Source organism: Muntiacus reevesi, chromosome 14 (assembly GCF_963930625.1).
Source record: "Muntiacus reevesi chromosome 14, mMunRee1.1, whole genome shotgun sequence".
Lineage (NCBI taxonomy): Eukaryota > Metazoa > Chordata > Mammalia > Artiodactyla > Cervidae > Muntiacus > Muntiacus reevesi.
In genome coordinates, this window is record NC_089262.1 from 43,417,788 (window position 1) to 43,434,656 (window position 16,869).

General features: G+C 35.6%; 1 protein-coding gene across 2 annotated transcripts in view; it reads left to right on the plus strand.

The window, feature by feature from the left end:
* Positions 1 to 16,869, plus strand: part of NDUFS4 (NADH:ubiquinone oxidoreductase subunit S4) — a 117,663-nt gene that overhangs the window by 17,612 nt on the left and 83,182 nt on the right. The window contains exon 2 of one of the 2 annotated variants that reach the window (XM_065905259.1): positions 12,850 to 13,440. The exons of the other annotated variant lie outside the window; for it this stretch is intronic. Coding sequence (XP_065761331.1) covers positions 13,439 to 13,440 — 2 coding nt within the window. The 5' untranslated portion in view covers positions 12,850 to 13,438. The remainder of the gene's footprint in view (positions 1 to 12,849; positions 13,441 to 16,869) is intronic. 2 annotated transcript variants of the gene reach the window in all.

The following is a 16,869-nucleotide window of genomic DNA, read 5'->3' on the forward strand; positions in this document are numbered from 1 at the left end:
TCTGCTGCTATTGAAATTACTGGTTTAAGAATTAATGCATCTTAATTACTGCTTGTAAAAGGCCCCTTTTAGGACTCGAGTTTTTATTTTGGTCCCAAATTTAATCTTTTGGCTTTAAGTTCAAACTGTTGATGTGGCCAACTCTCTAAATAGTCTCTTTGCTAAGTATCCTTGACTCTAGTTTTGGGAAAAACTGCTTTCTAGAGACTTTCTGTTAACTGCTGATAGTAGCCATGCTGCCAGGCTATATTTTTAGCTTTTCCATACTTGAACTACTCTATTGGAGCCATTGCATCAGTTAATATAGTATTTAGAAGCACATGTTTTAGAGTCAACTCGACCTACATTTGAATTCCAACTCTGACACTGCTTAGCTCTGTCTTTGTGCTTGTTTTCTGTTGTGTAAATTGGACATAAAAACCTCTGTTTCATAAAGTATATGAAGTATTTAGGGCAGTGTGTGGCATATGCTAAGGCCTAATAATTTGTAACAACAGAATCATCATCGTCATTATTCTTGTAGCTTCTTTTAGTGTTTATTACTTTCTTCTCCTTTTCATCCCCTCCTTTTGTAAATCTTACCTAGATTCTAGTTCCTCTTCTTAGATTATTGGAGCATCTTGGATTTTGTGTTTATTTAGTTTTTTATTCACGAGTTTGTAAAAGATGCATCTGCACCTGGCTTTTTCCAGATTATGACCTCCCATGCACCCCTCAACTCAGTGTAATCTATTTTTGGTTTATCCATCATTCTACTGAAATAACTTTCGTCAAGGTCGATAGTGAACCTGCTGCTAAATGAAGAGACCTTTCTCTGTCCTTATCTTACACGGCCTTTGCAGTCCAAAAGGATGGCTTTCTCATTCTTGAAAGAGTCTTCCTTTCACTTCTATTTTGGCTTTTCTCACTTTTGACTGCCCATCATCTTTTGCCCTTTCCTTGAACTGGCAGTATTTCTCAGAGTTTGATTTTCTTTACTCTTTTAAAAGTGTTTTATATTATATAATACTTTATATACACATGAATATATACATGTATATATATGTTTAGAAAGCACAACGGCAAAATGAATTGATATGAACTCACCATTCAGTTTAAAAATTACCAATACCTTGTTTCTTTGCATACTCTGTGATAGGCTGAATAATACTCTTTTACTCTAAAATGTCCATGTGTTAATCCCCAGAACATATGAATATTACCTTGAATGCAAAAGTGACCTTATAGGTATGATTAAATTGAGGCTTATTTTAGAGGTGAGAACTTATCCTTTTGGGCCTGATGTTATAAAAACGGTTCTTATAAGAAGGACACAGGAAGAGTCGGAGGAGAAGGAAATACCACCAACAGAAGCAGAGGCTAGGGTGATGTGACCACATGGTAAGCTGGAAAAGACAAGGAAGGGCTTCTCCCTTGGTGCCTCCAGAAGGAACCAGCCTTGTGACACATTGCTTATTATTAGCCTGTGAGACTCATTTTGGATTTCTGACCTCCAGAACTGTAAGAGAGTAAATTTATATTGTTTTACTCCACCAACTTTGTGGTAATTTGTTATGGCAGCAATAGGAAACTAGTATATTCTTCTGTCTCATTATCTGCTGTGACTTCAGTTACCATATGTTTACACTAAAGCTTAAATGTATGTAGTTCATTTGTACCATATACACTTTTTCCTCAAGGAATTCATCCTGTGTTCATGGCAAATAAGAGTAGAAAATGTTTTAGTAACATTTAAAAATTCAAGTTGGATCTTTGATGTTTTACCTTAGTGATTGCTTACTTTTCAACCAAAGAAACAATATATTGTTCTACTGCTAGAGGATTGGCTTATTAAGATAAAACTGTATCTTTTTCTTGAATTCTAGACCCTTAGAACTAACCACTTGATTTTCCACAGGCATCTTAATCACAGTATGTCTGAAACAATTTGATAATGATCATCTCTTCCACTGCTCCTCTCATTTTTCCCTTAGTTATTGTTACCAGTACCCAGCCAGTTATCTGAGCCGGACACCTATGTATCATTCCTGTCTTCTCCCTCTCTTAGGCCTCCTATCAGTGTCATTCAGTTCTAGTATTCATTTTCCTAATTCTCATTCAATTTCCATCCTTACTGCAACTGTAGTTACTTTCATCCTATCTCCTAACTGGTCTTTGGTCTTAATTTGTTCTCTGTGTTGCCTGTAAGATAAAGTCCAAACTTCTCAACATGTCAGAAAGCCCTTCATATTCCCTGCCTGCATCTTCTTTTCATTCTTTGACATTCATCCTCTTCTCAGTTCCATTCTGGCCCAATCTCCAGCCATATGCAAACTATATTCTGGCTGTCGTGAACTACTTACTATCCCTGACTGCTGGCACCTGTATGCTCTGTCTCCTATGTAATTAAGATTCTATCTGCCTAGACTGTTTCTTCTGCTTTCTCCTCTGTCCTTCCGGTCTCTTACCCCACCTCAACACTCTTTGCATATTTAAGTACTATTTATCCTTCAAGTGGCACATTACCATCACTTTCTCTAAGGAGCATTATTTGAATTCACAAGCTTAGGTTAAATCCCAGTTCTGTGTGGTCTTAGAGTGCCTTATTCTTATGTCTTACCTTTTTCTGGTACTAGTTATAGTGATTGCCTATTTCTTTGTCTATGTTTCCCATTAGTCAAAAGTTCTTTGAGAGATGGAACTGTTTTCTTCACCTTTTACCTTTCATAGCATAACACAGTACTTAACTACAGTAACATCTGTGGGCTCATATGATTATACAATAGTATAGAAAATTTTAAATATTTCACAGCAGGATCTTCTTAAGCAAGATAGCATTTTAGATTTTTGTTTTCCTTATGAAATAAATATTTGGGTTTTAAATGTGTCATGGACAATGATGCTATAGATTACTGAAAAGTGACTTTTTTCTTTGTTAGGTTGTGTCCTGCTTCTTCCTTATATTGAATAATAGTATTGCGTGTTGCAGACTTCATATTTTTAAAAAATTCTTTTAAAAAAGACTGTTGATTTACAGCATTTCAGGTGTACAGCAAAGTGAATCAGTTTTATATATATACATACAGCTCTATAGTAGGTCTTGTTGTTTATCTGTTTTATATATAGTAGTGCATATATGTTGATCCCAAATTCCTAATTTATCCCTCCTTCCTTTTCCCCTTTGGCGACCATAAGTTTATTTTCTGTGTTTATTTCTATTTTGTATAAGTGATGTCATGTGATATTTGCCTTTCTTTGTCTGACTTACTTAATGTGATAATATCTAGGTCCATCCATGTTGTATTATTTCTTTCTTTATGACTAATATTCCATAATATATATTCTGTAATACATTAATAGTAACATTTCATATTCTTTATCCATTCATCTGTTTGTGGACATTTAGATTGATTCTATTTTTTGCTGTTGTAAACAATGCTACTCTGAACGTTGGAGTGCATGTATTCTTTTGAATTAGAGTTTTCTTCAGGTACATGCCCAGAAATGGGATTGCTGGATCATATGGTAACTCTGTTTTCAGCTTTTTAAGGAACCTCCATACTGTTCTGTGGTTTAGGAAGGTTCTCTTTTCTCCACATCCTCTCTAGTGTTTATTATTTGTGGACTTTTTTTTTTTTTTTTTGCCACTTAATTTTTTTAATTGAAGGATAATTGCTTTACAGAATTTTGTGGTTTTCTGTCATACATCAACAAGAATCAGCCATAGGTACACCAATGTCCCATCCCTCCCAAAACTCCCTCCTATCTCCCTCCCCACCTCACCCTTCTAGATTGTCACAGGGCCCCTCTTTGAGTTCCCTGAGTCATATAGCAAATTCCCATTGGCTGTCTATTTTCCATATGGTATTGTAAATTTCCCTGTTTCTCTCACCATATATCTCACCCTCTCCCTCCTTCCCTCCCCCTGTGTCCATAGGTCTGTTCTCTAAGTTTCTCCATTGATATCCTGAAAATAAAATTCATCTTTTTAGTCCATATGTATGCATCAGTATACGATATTTATATTTCTCTTACTTTACTCTGTATAATAAGCTCTAGGTTCATCCACCTCATTAGAACTGTCTCAAATGCATTCCTCTTTATGACTGAGTAGTATTCCATTGTATATGGAATACTTTATCCATTCTTTATCCATTCAGCTACTGGTGGACATCTAGGTTGCTTCCATATTCTTGCTATTGTAAATAGTGCTGCAGTGAACATTGGGGTACATGTATCTTTCAGTTTTTGTTTCCTCAGGGTATATGCCTAGTAGTGGGATTGCTGGATCATTTGGTGGCTTTATTCCTAGTTTTTAAGGAATCTCCTTACCATCTTCCATAGTGGTTGTCTCAATTTACATTCCCACCAGCAATGCACGAGGGTTCCCTTTTCTCCACACCTTCTCCAGCATTTATTGTTTGTAGATTTTTTAATGATGGCCATTCTGACTGGGGTGAGGTGATATCTCATTGTAGTTTTGATTTGCATTTCTCTAATAATTAGCAGTGTTGAACATCTTTTCATGTGCCTGTTGGCCATCTGTATGTCTTCTCTGGAGAAATATTTAGGTCTTCTGTCCATTTTTTGGATTGTTTTTTGTTTGTTTTTTGATATTAAGCTGTATGAGCTGTTTGTATATTTTGGAATTAGTCCCTTGTTGATGCATTGTTTGCAGATATTTTCTCATATTCTATAGGTTGTCTTTTCATTTTGTTTATGGTTTCCTTTGCTGTGCAAAAGCATTTAATTAGGTTTCATTTGTTTATTTTTGCTTTTGTTTCCATTACTCTAGGAGACCAATCCAAAAAAGTATTGCTGTGGTTTATGTCAAAGGGTGTTCTGCCTATGTTTTCCCCTGTGAGTTTTATAATATCCAGTCTTACATGTAGGTCTTTAACCCATTTTGAATTTTATTTTTGTATTTGCTGTTAGGGAATGTTCTTACTCTTTTACAAATAGCTGTCCAGTTTTCCCAGTACCATTTATTGAAGAGACTGTCTTTCCTCATTGTGTATTCTTGCCTCCTCTGTTGTGGATTAATTGACCAATAAGTGCATGGGTATATCTCTGGGCTTTCTATCTTATTCCATTAATCTATGTTTCTGTTTTTGTGCTGGTACCATACTGTTTTGATTACTGTAGATTTGTATTGATAATATAGTCTGATGTCAGGGAGTATGATTCCTTCAGCTCCATTCTTCTTTCTCAAGATTGTTTTGGCTATTTGGGGTTTTTTGTATCTCCATACATATGCCATTCAAAATTTGATAGGGGTTGCACTGAATCTGTAGATTGCCTTGGGTAGAATGGTCATTTTAATGATACTGAGTCTTCCAGTCCAAGAATGCAGGTGTATCTTTCCATCTGTCTGTCATTTTCAATTTCTTTCATCAGGGCCTTACAGTTTTTGGAATATAAATCATTTGTCTTCTTAGGAAGGTTTATTGCTAGATATTTTATTCTTTTTGATGCAATTGTAAATGAGATTGTTTCCTGTTTTCTTAATTTCTCTTTCCAATATTTTGTTGTTAGTGTATAGAAATGCAACAGACTTATGTATTTTAATTTTCTGTTTAGCAACTTTTCACTAATGGGCTCTAGTAGTTTTCTGGTGGCATCTTTAGGATTTTCTCTGTATAGTATTTTTAGTCATCTGCAAACAGTGACAGTTTTACTTCTTCCTTTCCAATTAAGATTCCTTTTGTTTTTATTCTCTGATTGCTGCTAGGATCCAAAACTATGTTGAATAAAAGTGGCAAGATTAGGCATTCTTGTCTTTTTCCTGATTTTAGAGGAAATGCTTCCAGCTTTTCACCATTGGGTGTGATGTTAGCTGCAGATTTGTCCTATGTGACCTTTATTATACTGAGGTATGTTCCCCTCTGTGCCCATATTTCTGGAGAGTGTTTATCATAATGGATGTTGAATTTTATCAAAAATTTTTCCTGCATCTATTGAGATGATATTTTTTTTTTCTTCAGTTTGTTAATGTGGTGTATCACAACTGATTGATTTGCAGATATTGAAAAATCCTTGTATCTATGGGATGATTCCCACTTGATCAAGGTGTATGAGCCTTTTAATGTATTGTTGGGTTCAGTTTGCTAGTGTTTTGCTGATGATTTTTGCACCTGTATTCATTGCTGATACTGACCTGTAATTTTCTTGGGTGTGTGTGTGTGGTATCCATGTTGTGGGCTTTCTCTTATGGCAGTATTTACTAAAATGAATAGGTATAATTCTGTCAGCCAGCTTTTTTTGGTGAATTGAGTCTTCACTATGACTCCAATGTTTTCCATCAAAGACAGAATGGATAAGATGGGAATGTATTGCAAATTTAAATAATTGCCATTTTTTTCTATAATGATAGCTCTGTAGCTATTATACTATAGATTTTGTAATTACAGAGTGCTCAATACACAGAATAAATCCTGATTTGAGATTGAAAATTACTTTCTGCATTAAGCAAACCATATGATTTTACTTAGTTCTGTTCATTCAGTTTTGTTTATTTTAAAAGTAAAAGCAAGTAAAAATGGAATCTATTAGTTTTTAAAGGATTTTAGAGTATTTTAGGTATTGTTAAATGTTACCATTTCATTCAATTTACTGTGAGGAAGCTGGGAGGAGGTAAAATAAGAAGCATTGGAGGAAAAATAAGCATTTTTTGGAAAATAAAGAATTCATGATCTTTCTACCACAATTTAAACTCCTGACTTTATGGAATTATACCTAATTTAAAAATAAACTATGAATTTATTTGTCAAGATTGTACAACACACGACAGGCACTAGATGTGTGAATAAAGTAACGTGCTAAACCTTTTGTAGTTCTTGTCTCAATCCTATAGCATTGGATGCTCAATAAAAGCAAATGGATCTAGACAGCATGGGCAGCATTGTTGTTTTCCTGACAGTCCTGCCATATCCCACTACATCTTCCACTCCACAATGTATAGTTTTTCCTTCTGTATCAAGAAAAGCACCATGATATAGCTTTATTATAGAAATTACTACTAGCATTCAGAACAGTGACATTAAAATTACTGTTTATATGTGTGCTTTCCTACCAATAAAACCTTTAAAGCCAATTACTGGATCTAGTATTGTGCATAAGACATAGTAGATGTTTCAGTATATGTTTGATGAATTGAGAATAAGAGTTAGAATTTTGGTATACTTTCTTAAGTATATATGGTCAATAGAGTTCAACTGAACACAGATACACTATTTTGTTGTTGACAAGTATTAACTCTCAGGTGATGTTTAAGCTTCTCTCCAAAGTATTTTATTGTCTGGATATTGGTCAGTGCAACCAAAAATATTTAAAGTTAAAACCTTTGGGAATTCCCTGGCAGTCCAGTGGTTAGGACTCTGCACTTTCATTGCTAGGGGCCCAGGTTCGGTCTGGAGTCAGGGAACTAACATCCTGCAAGCCTTGGGCCATAGCAGTGTGACTATAGTCTATGACTATCATCTATGACTATAGTTGATACTGTATTGCATATTTCAAAGCTAAGAGAGTAAAACTTAAAAAGTTACTATAAGAAAAAGAATTTATAACTGTGCTGATGGCATTAACTTATTTCTGCTGATCATTTTGTAATATATGCAAATAATGAATCATGTACATCTGAGACTAATACATGGTTCACTTCAAAAAATTTTAGGTGAATGTTTATTGTTGTTCAATTACTAAAACATGTGGAAGTGAAATCTATGTCAACATTAACACAAAAGACTAAAGTGACAGATGGAAGCACTGTTTCAATAATCTTTTGTAAAATGATATATTATTATTTGTTGTTGTTTTTCAGTTGCTAAGTCACGTCTGACTCTTTGCAACCCCATGGACTGCATGCATCACACTAGGTGCCCCTGTTCTTCACTGTCTCCCACAGTTTGATCAAATTCATGTTCATTTAGTTGATGATGTTGTCCTACGATCTCATCCTCTGGTGCTCTCTTCTCCTTTTGCCTTTGATCTTTCCTAGCATCAGGGTCTTTTCCATTGAATTGACTCTTTGCATCAGGTGGCCAAAGTACTGGAGCCTCCTCTTCAGTCCTTCCGATGAATATTCGGGATTGGTTTCCTTTAGGATTGACTGGTTTGATCTCCTTGCTGTCCAAGAGGTTCTCAAGAGTCTTCTCCAACACCACAGTTCAAAAGCATCAGTTCTTCAGTGCTCAGCCTTTATTATGGTTTAACCCTCATATCCATACATGACTCCTGGAAAAGCCATAGCTTTGACTAGACAGACCTTTGTCGGCAGAGTGATGTCTCTGTCTTTTAATATGTTGTCTAGGTCTGTCATAGCTTTCTTTCCAAAGAGCAAATGTCTTTTAATTTCATGGCTGCAGTCACCATATGTGGTGATTTTGGAGCCCAAGAAAATAAAATCTGTCATTGTTTGCACTTTTTCCTTATCTGTTTGCCATGAAGTGATGGGACCGGATGGCATGATGTTCGTTTTTGAATGTTGTTTTAAGCCAGCTTTTTCACCATCCTGTTTCACTCCCATCAAGAGGCTCTTTAGTTCCTCTTCACTTTCTGCAGTTAGAGTGATATTATCTATCTATCTGAGGTTGTTGATATATCTCCCTGCAATCTTGATTCCAGCTTGTTCTTCATCCAGCCCAACATTTCACATGATATACTCTGCACAGAAGTTAAATAAGCAGGGTGACAACAAACAGCCTTGTCATACTCCTTTCCCAGTTTTGAACCAACCAGTTGTTCCATTTAAGGTTTTAACTGTTGCTTCTTGACCTGCATACAAGTTTCTCAGGAGGCAGGAAAGATGATATGATATTCCCATCCCTTGGCTTCCCTGGTGACTCAGATAGTAGAGATTCGCCTGCAATGTGGGAGACCTGGGTTCGATTCCCGGCTTGGGAAGATCCCCTGGAGGAGGGCATGGCAACCCACTCCAGTATTCTTGCCTGAGAAATCCCATGGACAGAGGAGCCTGGCGGGCTATAGTCTATGTAGTCACAAAGAGTCAGACACGACTGAGTGACTAAGCACAAAAATTTTCCATAATTTGTTGTGATCCACACAATCAAAGGTTTTAGCATAGTCAGTGAAGCAGAAATAGATGTTTTTCTGAAATTCCCTTGCTTTCTCTATTTAAAAGAGAGACTATTATTATGAAAAGTCAGTGGAAAAGTTCATGTCTCATTTTCTTACTGATTATTATAGTTTCTTGGTTGAAATCAAATTTTGAAAATACTTATTTAAAAGTCATAGATTTAACATATTTAGTTAAGTAATTTACTTAGGAAAGTCTAATTATTCTATTCATGTCTAGTCAACAGTTTTACTGGATTTGGATAAATTAAAATTTTTTTCTTTTTTTTAACTGAAGTATAATTGACTTACAATATTATATTTCAGATGTACAGCATAATGACTTCAATATTTTTATACATTACAAAATGGTTAGTACAGTAAATCTAGTTGTCTGTCACCATACAAAGTTATTACAGTATTACTGACTATACTCCCTAAACTGAACATTATGTCTCTATGACTTGTTTATTTTATAACTGATATTTGTACTTCTTAAATCTCCCTTACCTAATTAACTCGTCCTCCCTATCCTTTCCCCTTTGGAAACCACTCTTGTTTTCTTTGTCTATTAATCTCTTTCTGTTATGTTTGTTCATTTGTTTTGTTTTTTAGATTCTACATAGAAGTAAAATCATACAGTATTTGTCTTTCTCTGTCTTAGCATAGTACCCTCTAGATTCATCTATATTGTCACAATGGCCAGATTTGATTCTTATTTATGGTTGAGTAATATTCCATATACCACATCTTTTACACACACACACACATACACACTCACACCCCCCCCACACACATCTTCTTTTATTCATTCATCTATGAATGGGTACTTAGTTTGGTTCCATATCTCAGCTGTTGTAAATATTGCTGTGGTGAACATAGGAGTTTGTATATCCTTTTTGAATTAGTGTTTTTGTTTTCTTCAGAAAATTATCCAGAAGTGGAATTCCTGGATCATATGGTAGTTCTATTTTTTTAAATTTGTGGGGGAACCTCCATACTGTTCTCTATAGTGACTAGCAGTTTACCTTCCTCCTAACAGTGCGCAAGCATTCCCTTTTCTCAGCATCCTCCTGAACACTTGTTATTTGTTATCTTTTTGATAATAGCTATTCTGAAATTTGTGAGGTGATTTCTCATTGTGGTTTTGACTTGCATTTCCCTGATGATTAGTGATATTGGAGCATGTTTCCATGTGTCATTTGACCATCCGTGTATCTTTAGAAAAACGCCTATTTAGGCCCTCTGTCCACTTTTTAATTGGGTCATTTGTTTGATGTTGAGTTGTGTGAGTTCTTTGTATATAGTTGGATATTAACCCCTTATCAGATATGTTGTAGCAAATATCTTCTCCCATTCAGGAGGCTGCCTCCTCAGTTTGTTGACAGTATCCTTTTCTGTGCAGAAGCTTTTTGGTTTAATTCCATTTGTTTCTTTTTACTTTTGTTTTCCTTGCCTGAGGGGAGATACCCCCCAAAATATTGCTAAGACCAGTGTTAAACAACATACTGCTTATGTTTTCTTTGAGGGTTTTTATGGTGCCTGGTTTTACATTTAAGCCTTTAATTTATTTTGAGTTTATTTTTGTATATGGTGTGAGAAAGTAGTCCAGTTTGATTATTTTGCATGTGGCTGTCCAATTTTCCCAACATCATTTATTGAAGAAGCTATCTTTCCTTCATTGTATATTCTTGCCTCTTTTTTTGTAGAATTCAGTCCAATCCTTGTGCTCAGTGATGTCTGACTCTTTGCAGCCCTGTGGACTGTAGGCTGTCAGGCTCCACTGTCCGTGGGATTTTCCAGGCAATAATACTGGAGTGGATTGCCATTTCCTACTCCAGGAGATTTTTCTAATCCATGGATCACACCTGTGTCTCCCGTGTAGGCAGACAGATGCTTTACTAATGTGCTTCCTGGCCACAAAAATGTCATTTTCTTTCTGGGCCCTCTATTCTGTTCCATTGATCTGTTTTTATGCCAGTACCATACTGTTTTGATTACTATAGCTTTGTAATATGGTTAAATCTAACTTTGTTCTTCTTTTTCAAGATTGTTTTGGACTTTTGAGGTCTTTTATGTTTCCCTATGAATTTTAGGATTATTTGTTCTAGTTCTGTGAAAAATGTCATTAGTATTTTGATAGAGATTGCATTGAATCTGTATTGTTTTTTAAATATCTCTTTCTGATTGCTTTTAGGGTATAGAAACAGAGCAGATTACTATATATTAATTTTGTATCCTGCAACTTTATTAATTCATTTATTTTATTAGTGTTTGGTATTATCTTTAGGATTGTCTATTTACAGTATCATGTCATCTTCAAAAAGTGTCAGTTCTCCACTTCCTTTCTGATTTGGATTCCTTTTATTCTTTTTGTTGCCTGATTGATATAGCTAGGACGTCCAGAACTCTGTTGAATTATAGTGACAAGAGTTGGCATCTTTTTCATGTTTTTGATTTTAGAGGAAATGCTTTCAGGTTTTCACTGTTGAGTATGTTATAGGCAGAAGGTTTATCAAATATGGCTTTTATTATGTTGAGGAATATTCCCTCTACACCCAATTTGTTGAGGAGTCTTATCATAAATGGATGTTGATTTTGTCAAATGCTTTTTTCTCCAATCTTTCTTCTTCAGTTTGTTAATACGGTATATCGTGCTGATTGACTTTCAGATACTGAACCATTTTTGCGTCCCTGGAGTAAGTTCCACTTGATTATGGTATATGATACTTCTAATGTATCATTGAATTCTGTTTGCTAATATTCTGCTAAGGATTTTTTCATCTATTTTATCAACGAGTTGGGCCTGTAGTTTTCCTTTTTTGTGATGTTTCTGTTGGTTTTGATAGTAGGGTGATTTTGCTTAATGAATGGGTTTGGCTGTATTCCCTTCTCTATTTTTAAAATAGTTTCAGAAGTTCGAGTGTTAACTTTGCTTTAAATGGTAGGATTCACTTGTGAAGTTGTCTGGTCATGCACTTTGTTGAGAATGTTTTCTACTGATTCAGTTCCATTATTGTTATTTGGCTTGTCCGTATTTTCTTTCTCCTTCAGTTTTGGAAGACTGTATGTTTGCAGGCATTTATTCATTTCTTCCAGGTTATTCATTTTATTGGAGTTCAGTTGTTTGTAATAATCTTTTATGATCTTTTTTTTTCATGATCCTTTTTTTAATTTTTGTGGTGTCAGTTGTAGCTTCTCTTTCATTTGATTTTCTTTATGCCTAGTCTTTTTTTTTTTATGAGTCTAGCTATAGGTTTATTAAATTTACTTATATTTTCAAAGAAGCAGATTTTAGTTTCAGTGATCTCTTCTATTTGTTTTTTAAAGTCTTTATTTCCTTTATTCCTGCCCTGATTTTTATTCTTTCTTTCTACTAACTTTGGATTTTGTTTGGTTTGTTTTTTCTGGTTCGTTTATTTGTAAAGTTAGATTGTTTATTTGAAGTGTTTTTTTCTTGTGGTAGGTTTGTGTTGCTGTAAATTTCCCTCTTAATATTGCTTTTGCTGCATTCCATAGGCTTTGGATCATTGTGCTTCATTTTTCATATCTTTTTTTATTTTCTCTTTGATTCTTTCGTGAACCTTTTGTTGTTTAGTGACATGATTATTTGTCATCCATGTATTTCTATTTTTTTGCAGGTTTTTTTGCTGCAGTGGATTTCTAATCTCTTAGCATTGTGGTCGGAAATGATGCTTGATATTGATATGATTTATGTCTTCTTAAATTTATTGAGGTGGCAAGAATACAAAGGTCCAACAAAGGTCCGTCTAATCAAGGTTTTGGTTTTTCCCATAGTCATGTACAGATGTGAGAGTTGGACTATCAAGAAAGCTGAGCACCAAAGAATTGATGCTTTTGAATCGTGGTGTTGGAGAAGACTCTTGAGAGTCCCTTGGACTGCAAGGAGATCCAACCAGTCCATCCTAAAGGAAATCAGTCTTGAATAGTCATTGGAAGGACTGATGCTGAAGCTGAAACTCCAGTATGTTGGCCACCTGATGCAAAAAACTGACTCATTTGAAAAAACCCTGATGCTGGGAAAGATTGAAGGCAGGAGGAGAGGGGGACGACAGAAGATGAGATGGTTGGATGGCATCACTGACTCAATGGACATGAGTTTGAGCAAGCTTGGGGAGTTGGTGATGGACAGGGAAGCCTGGTGTGCTGCAGTCCATGGGATCCCAAAGAGTCAGACACGACTGAACGACTGAATAGAACTGAACTGAAATTTATTGAGACTTGTTTTGTGGCCTAGTATGTGAAAGTTCCATGTGTACTTGAAAAGAATGTGTATCCTGCCTCTTGGATGGAGTGTGTTAAGTCAAGAGTTGTTTAAGACCATTGTTTCTTTATTGATTTTTCTGTCTGGATTTTCTCTCCATTGATGTAAGTGAGGTGTTTAAGTCACCTACTACTATTGCATTACTGTCAGTTTCTTTGTTAACATTTTCTTTATATATTTGTGTGTACCTGTCTTAGATGTATGTATGTATGTGTGTGTGTGTGTATATACATATATATTTACAATTGTTTTATCTTCTTGCTGCATTGATTTCTTGATCATTGTACGCAAATGTCCTTTTTTGTCTCTTGTAACGGTTTTTCTTTTAAAGTGTGTTTTGTCTGAATCAAGTATTGCTACCCTAGCTTTCTTTTCACTTTTGTTCACATGGAATATGTTTTCCATCCACCTTTCCATCTTTTAACACTTATTATGAAGTCAGTTTGTTGGTGCTGAAACCTTTAGCTTTTCTTTGTAAAACTCTGCCTCTCTTTCATAACAGAATGATAGCCTTGCTATGTAGAGTATTCTTGGTTGTAGATTTTTTTCTTTCATCAGTTTGAATGTATCATGCTGTTCTTTCTAGCCTATAAAGTTTCTGCTGAAAAGCTATTTCATAGTCTTATGGAAATTCTATTGTACCTACCTACTTTTCTCTTGTTGCTTTTAAGATTCCTTAGTTTTAGTTTTTGCTATTCAATTATAAGGTGTTTTGGTATGCATTTTGGGGGGTTTATCTTGTTTGGGACTTTTTGTGCTTCCTGGACCTGCACGTCTGTTTCCTTTTCCAGCTTAGGGAATGTTTCTTTTATTTCTTCAAATAAATTCTCAGCCTATTACTCTCTCTTCTTGCTCTGGGACCCCTATAGTGTGAGGATGCTTGATATTGTCCCTGAGGTCTCAAACTATCTCTTTTTTCCTGGTCAGCTTGGGTTAATTTTAATTCTCTTTCATTTCCATGCTGTGTTCTTCTGTATCATCTGTTAATTCTTTCTAGTGATTTTTAATTTCAGGTACTGTATTCTTCAGCTCTGTTTGGTTGTTCTTTATGTTATCTCTTTGTTAAGCATTTCACTATTTTCTTTCATTCTTTTCATACATTTGTTGAACAGCTTTATGATCAATACCTTGAACTCGAGGTAGATTGCTGATCTGTACTTCATTTAGTTCTTCTGAGGTTTTGTTGTTCTGTTGTTTGAAATGCATTCACCTTCCTCCTCATTTTGTCTAAAAACTTCTGTGTTTATTTCTGTGTGTTAGGTAGGTGGAGTACATTTCCTGAGCTTTGAGAACTAAGCTTATAGGACACATCCTATGGGGCCCAGCAGCACACCCCACTCTGGTCATGAGATGTGAATCTAGGGCTGCCTTCTGTGTGGGTGGCGTGGGCCCTTCTGCTGTGGTAGGACCAACTACTATGCATGCACTGGAAGGTAGGGTTTGCCCCCAGCCTAGTTGGCTGCCAGGTCCTGGGTTTTGTGGTGGCTACTGGCCTGCTGATGGCCTGGGCTTAGCTGGGTTCCAGTATAGTTGGCTGTATGACTTACTGGGGGCTTCCAGAGCTGATGCTAGCAGCTCCCAGGACTAAATGACTAGAGGGACAACTCCAAAATTATACTTGAAGACATCAGTGTCCTCGTGGTAGAATGAGCTTCTCAAAATGACTGCTGCCAGCCTCTCTATTCTCCAGGGAGGAAATCTCAGTGCTTCCTACCTTTCTAGAAGGATCTCCAAAATTAGTAAGCATGTCTGACCCATGCTTCTTTCAAATTATTGCCTCTACGTTTGGACTTGAAGTGTGTGGGATTTTCTTTGTGCCATTAAAAAAAGGAAAAAAAGAGTGGAATCTGTTTCCTAGAGCCCTCTGTCTCCTTTATGGAAGCCCTTGTGGCCGTCACAGCCTGCTGTTCTGGGAGCTCCTATTCCTGGTATAAAACCTCTTGGATGGGGAGTGCCACATGAGGCTTGGACCCCTTGCTCCTTGGGGGAACCTCTGCAGTTGTGATTGTCCTCCCATTTGTAGGTTGCCTATCTGTGAGTGTAGGTCTTGACTATTCAGTATCTCTACCCTTCTTACCCATCTCATTGTATTTTTAGTTATGGAAATCTTTTCTGCTAGTCTTCAACCATCAATAGATGGTTGCTGTGACCATGGGAGGAAGGGGTTCAGCGTCATCCCACTTTGCCATCTTGACCATACCAAAATTTATACCAGGTCTTTTGCGTGAATATTATAGTGAATGCTGAATTTTTCTTAAATGGCATGGAGGCCTGTAAACCTATTAATTGAGTACTAGACAGGCTATTTATTTTCATTAAGCTAACCACTATGAAGTTTAGTGTCTCTGTGTGTGTATCTTTTATGTGACCTTTTGTGTTCTTGTGCATATATATTTTGCTGTGTTATGTTTATGAGGTGATAAAGTCTAGATTATATAATATTTTTTTAAATTCTATGAATTTTTTTTTTTCACTTCACAACATTTCAATGGGTTTTGTCATACATTGACATGAATCAGCCATAGTAAATTCTATGAATTTTTTAAACAAGTTAGGTCTATTAAAATTACAGACATGCATTATTTTAAAAATGTATGTGTGTTTCAAACTATTATGACATTGCTAAAAAGATACTTTCAGGTTTTCTTTTATTAACAACTCACCTTTTATTATTAATACAATATTTTATTACTAAATTTTTCCTTGGTTTGTGCCTGATCTCAAAAAATGATTGCTCTGAAAGAGGTCATGGGAAGCATGTAGCAGTTTAGGACAATGTACTGTTGTTAATTTTAAATCTGAACTTTTTTGGTAGTTGAGTCTATATCTTAGAATTAGCCTGGATTTCAGGGTTGAGCTAATTAAAACTTTTAACAGGAATTTAATTTTTAATTAAAAAACTTTAGTTCAAAAACAGTAGTATTGATTGTGAATAGTTTTTCTTGGAATATATCAGTAACTGCTGTGTTTATATCATTTATATCTTATTGTATCTTTTTAGTATCTCTGTGAGGTTGTACATTGTTTGACTTAAGGTAGATGGTAACAAAGTCTTGTCATAGGAATGGTCTGCAATCCAGTCAGCTTAGGTAGTAGGGTCCTCCATCAAGAGGTAACCCACAGGCCTTATGATGAGCATCTTGGTTTACTAAAGATAAGCAATAGCAGAAGTCTGATGGCAAGACTGGTCAGGTAGGCAGTAGTAGGAGATCCTAGACCCAAATGGAGCTCTAGACCTTGAGTGGTGTTCTAAAATTCTAGACTACCAAGCTTGCTAAATTGCTGTTCTTATTCAGTGGTATACATGCAGTTTTTCTAGACCGTCATATATTTCAAGTACCACTCATTTCATCAAAGAAAAATAAATTCAGTCTTAATTAATGCCCACCAAAAATTCCTGTTATGAATTTTGATAATCATTTTTGAAATTCATGTCTGTAAGAAGATACTTCTGGAGAATGTAACTAATCAAGCATAGGGTGTAGATTATGAGCAAAATGCACACACACATATTTTTATTACCTAAGCTATTT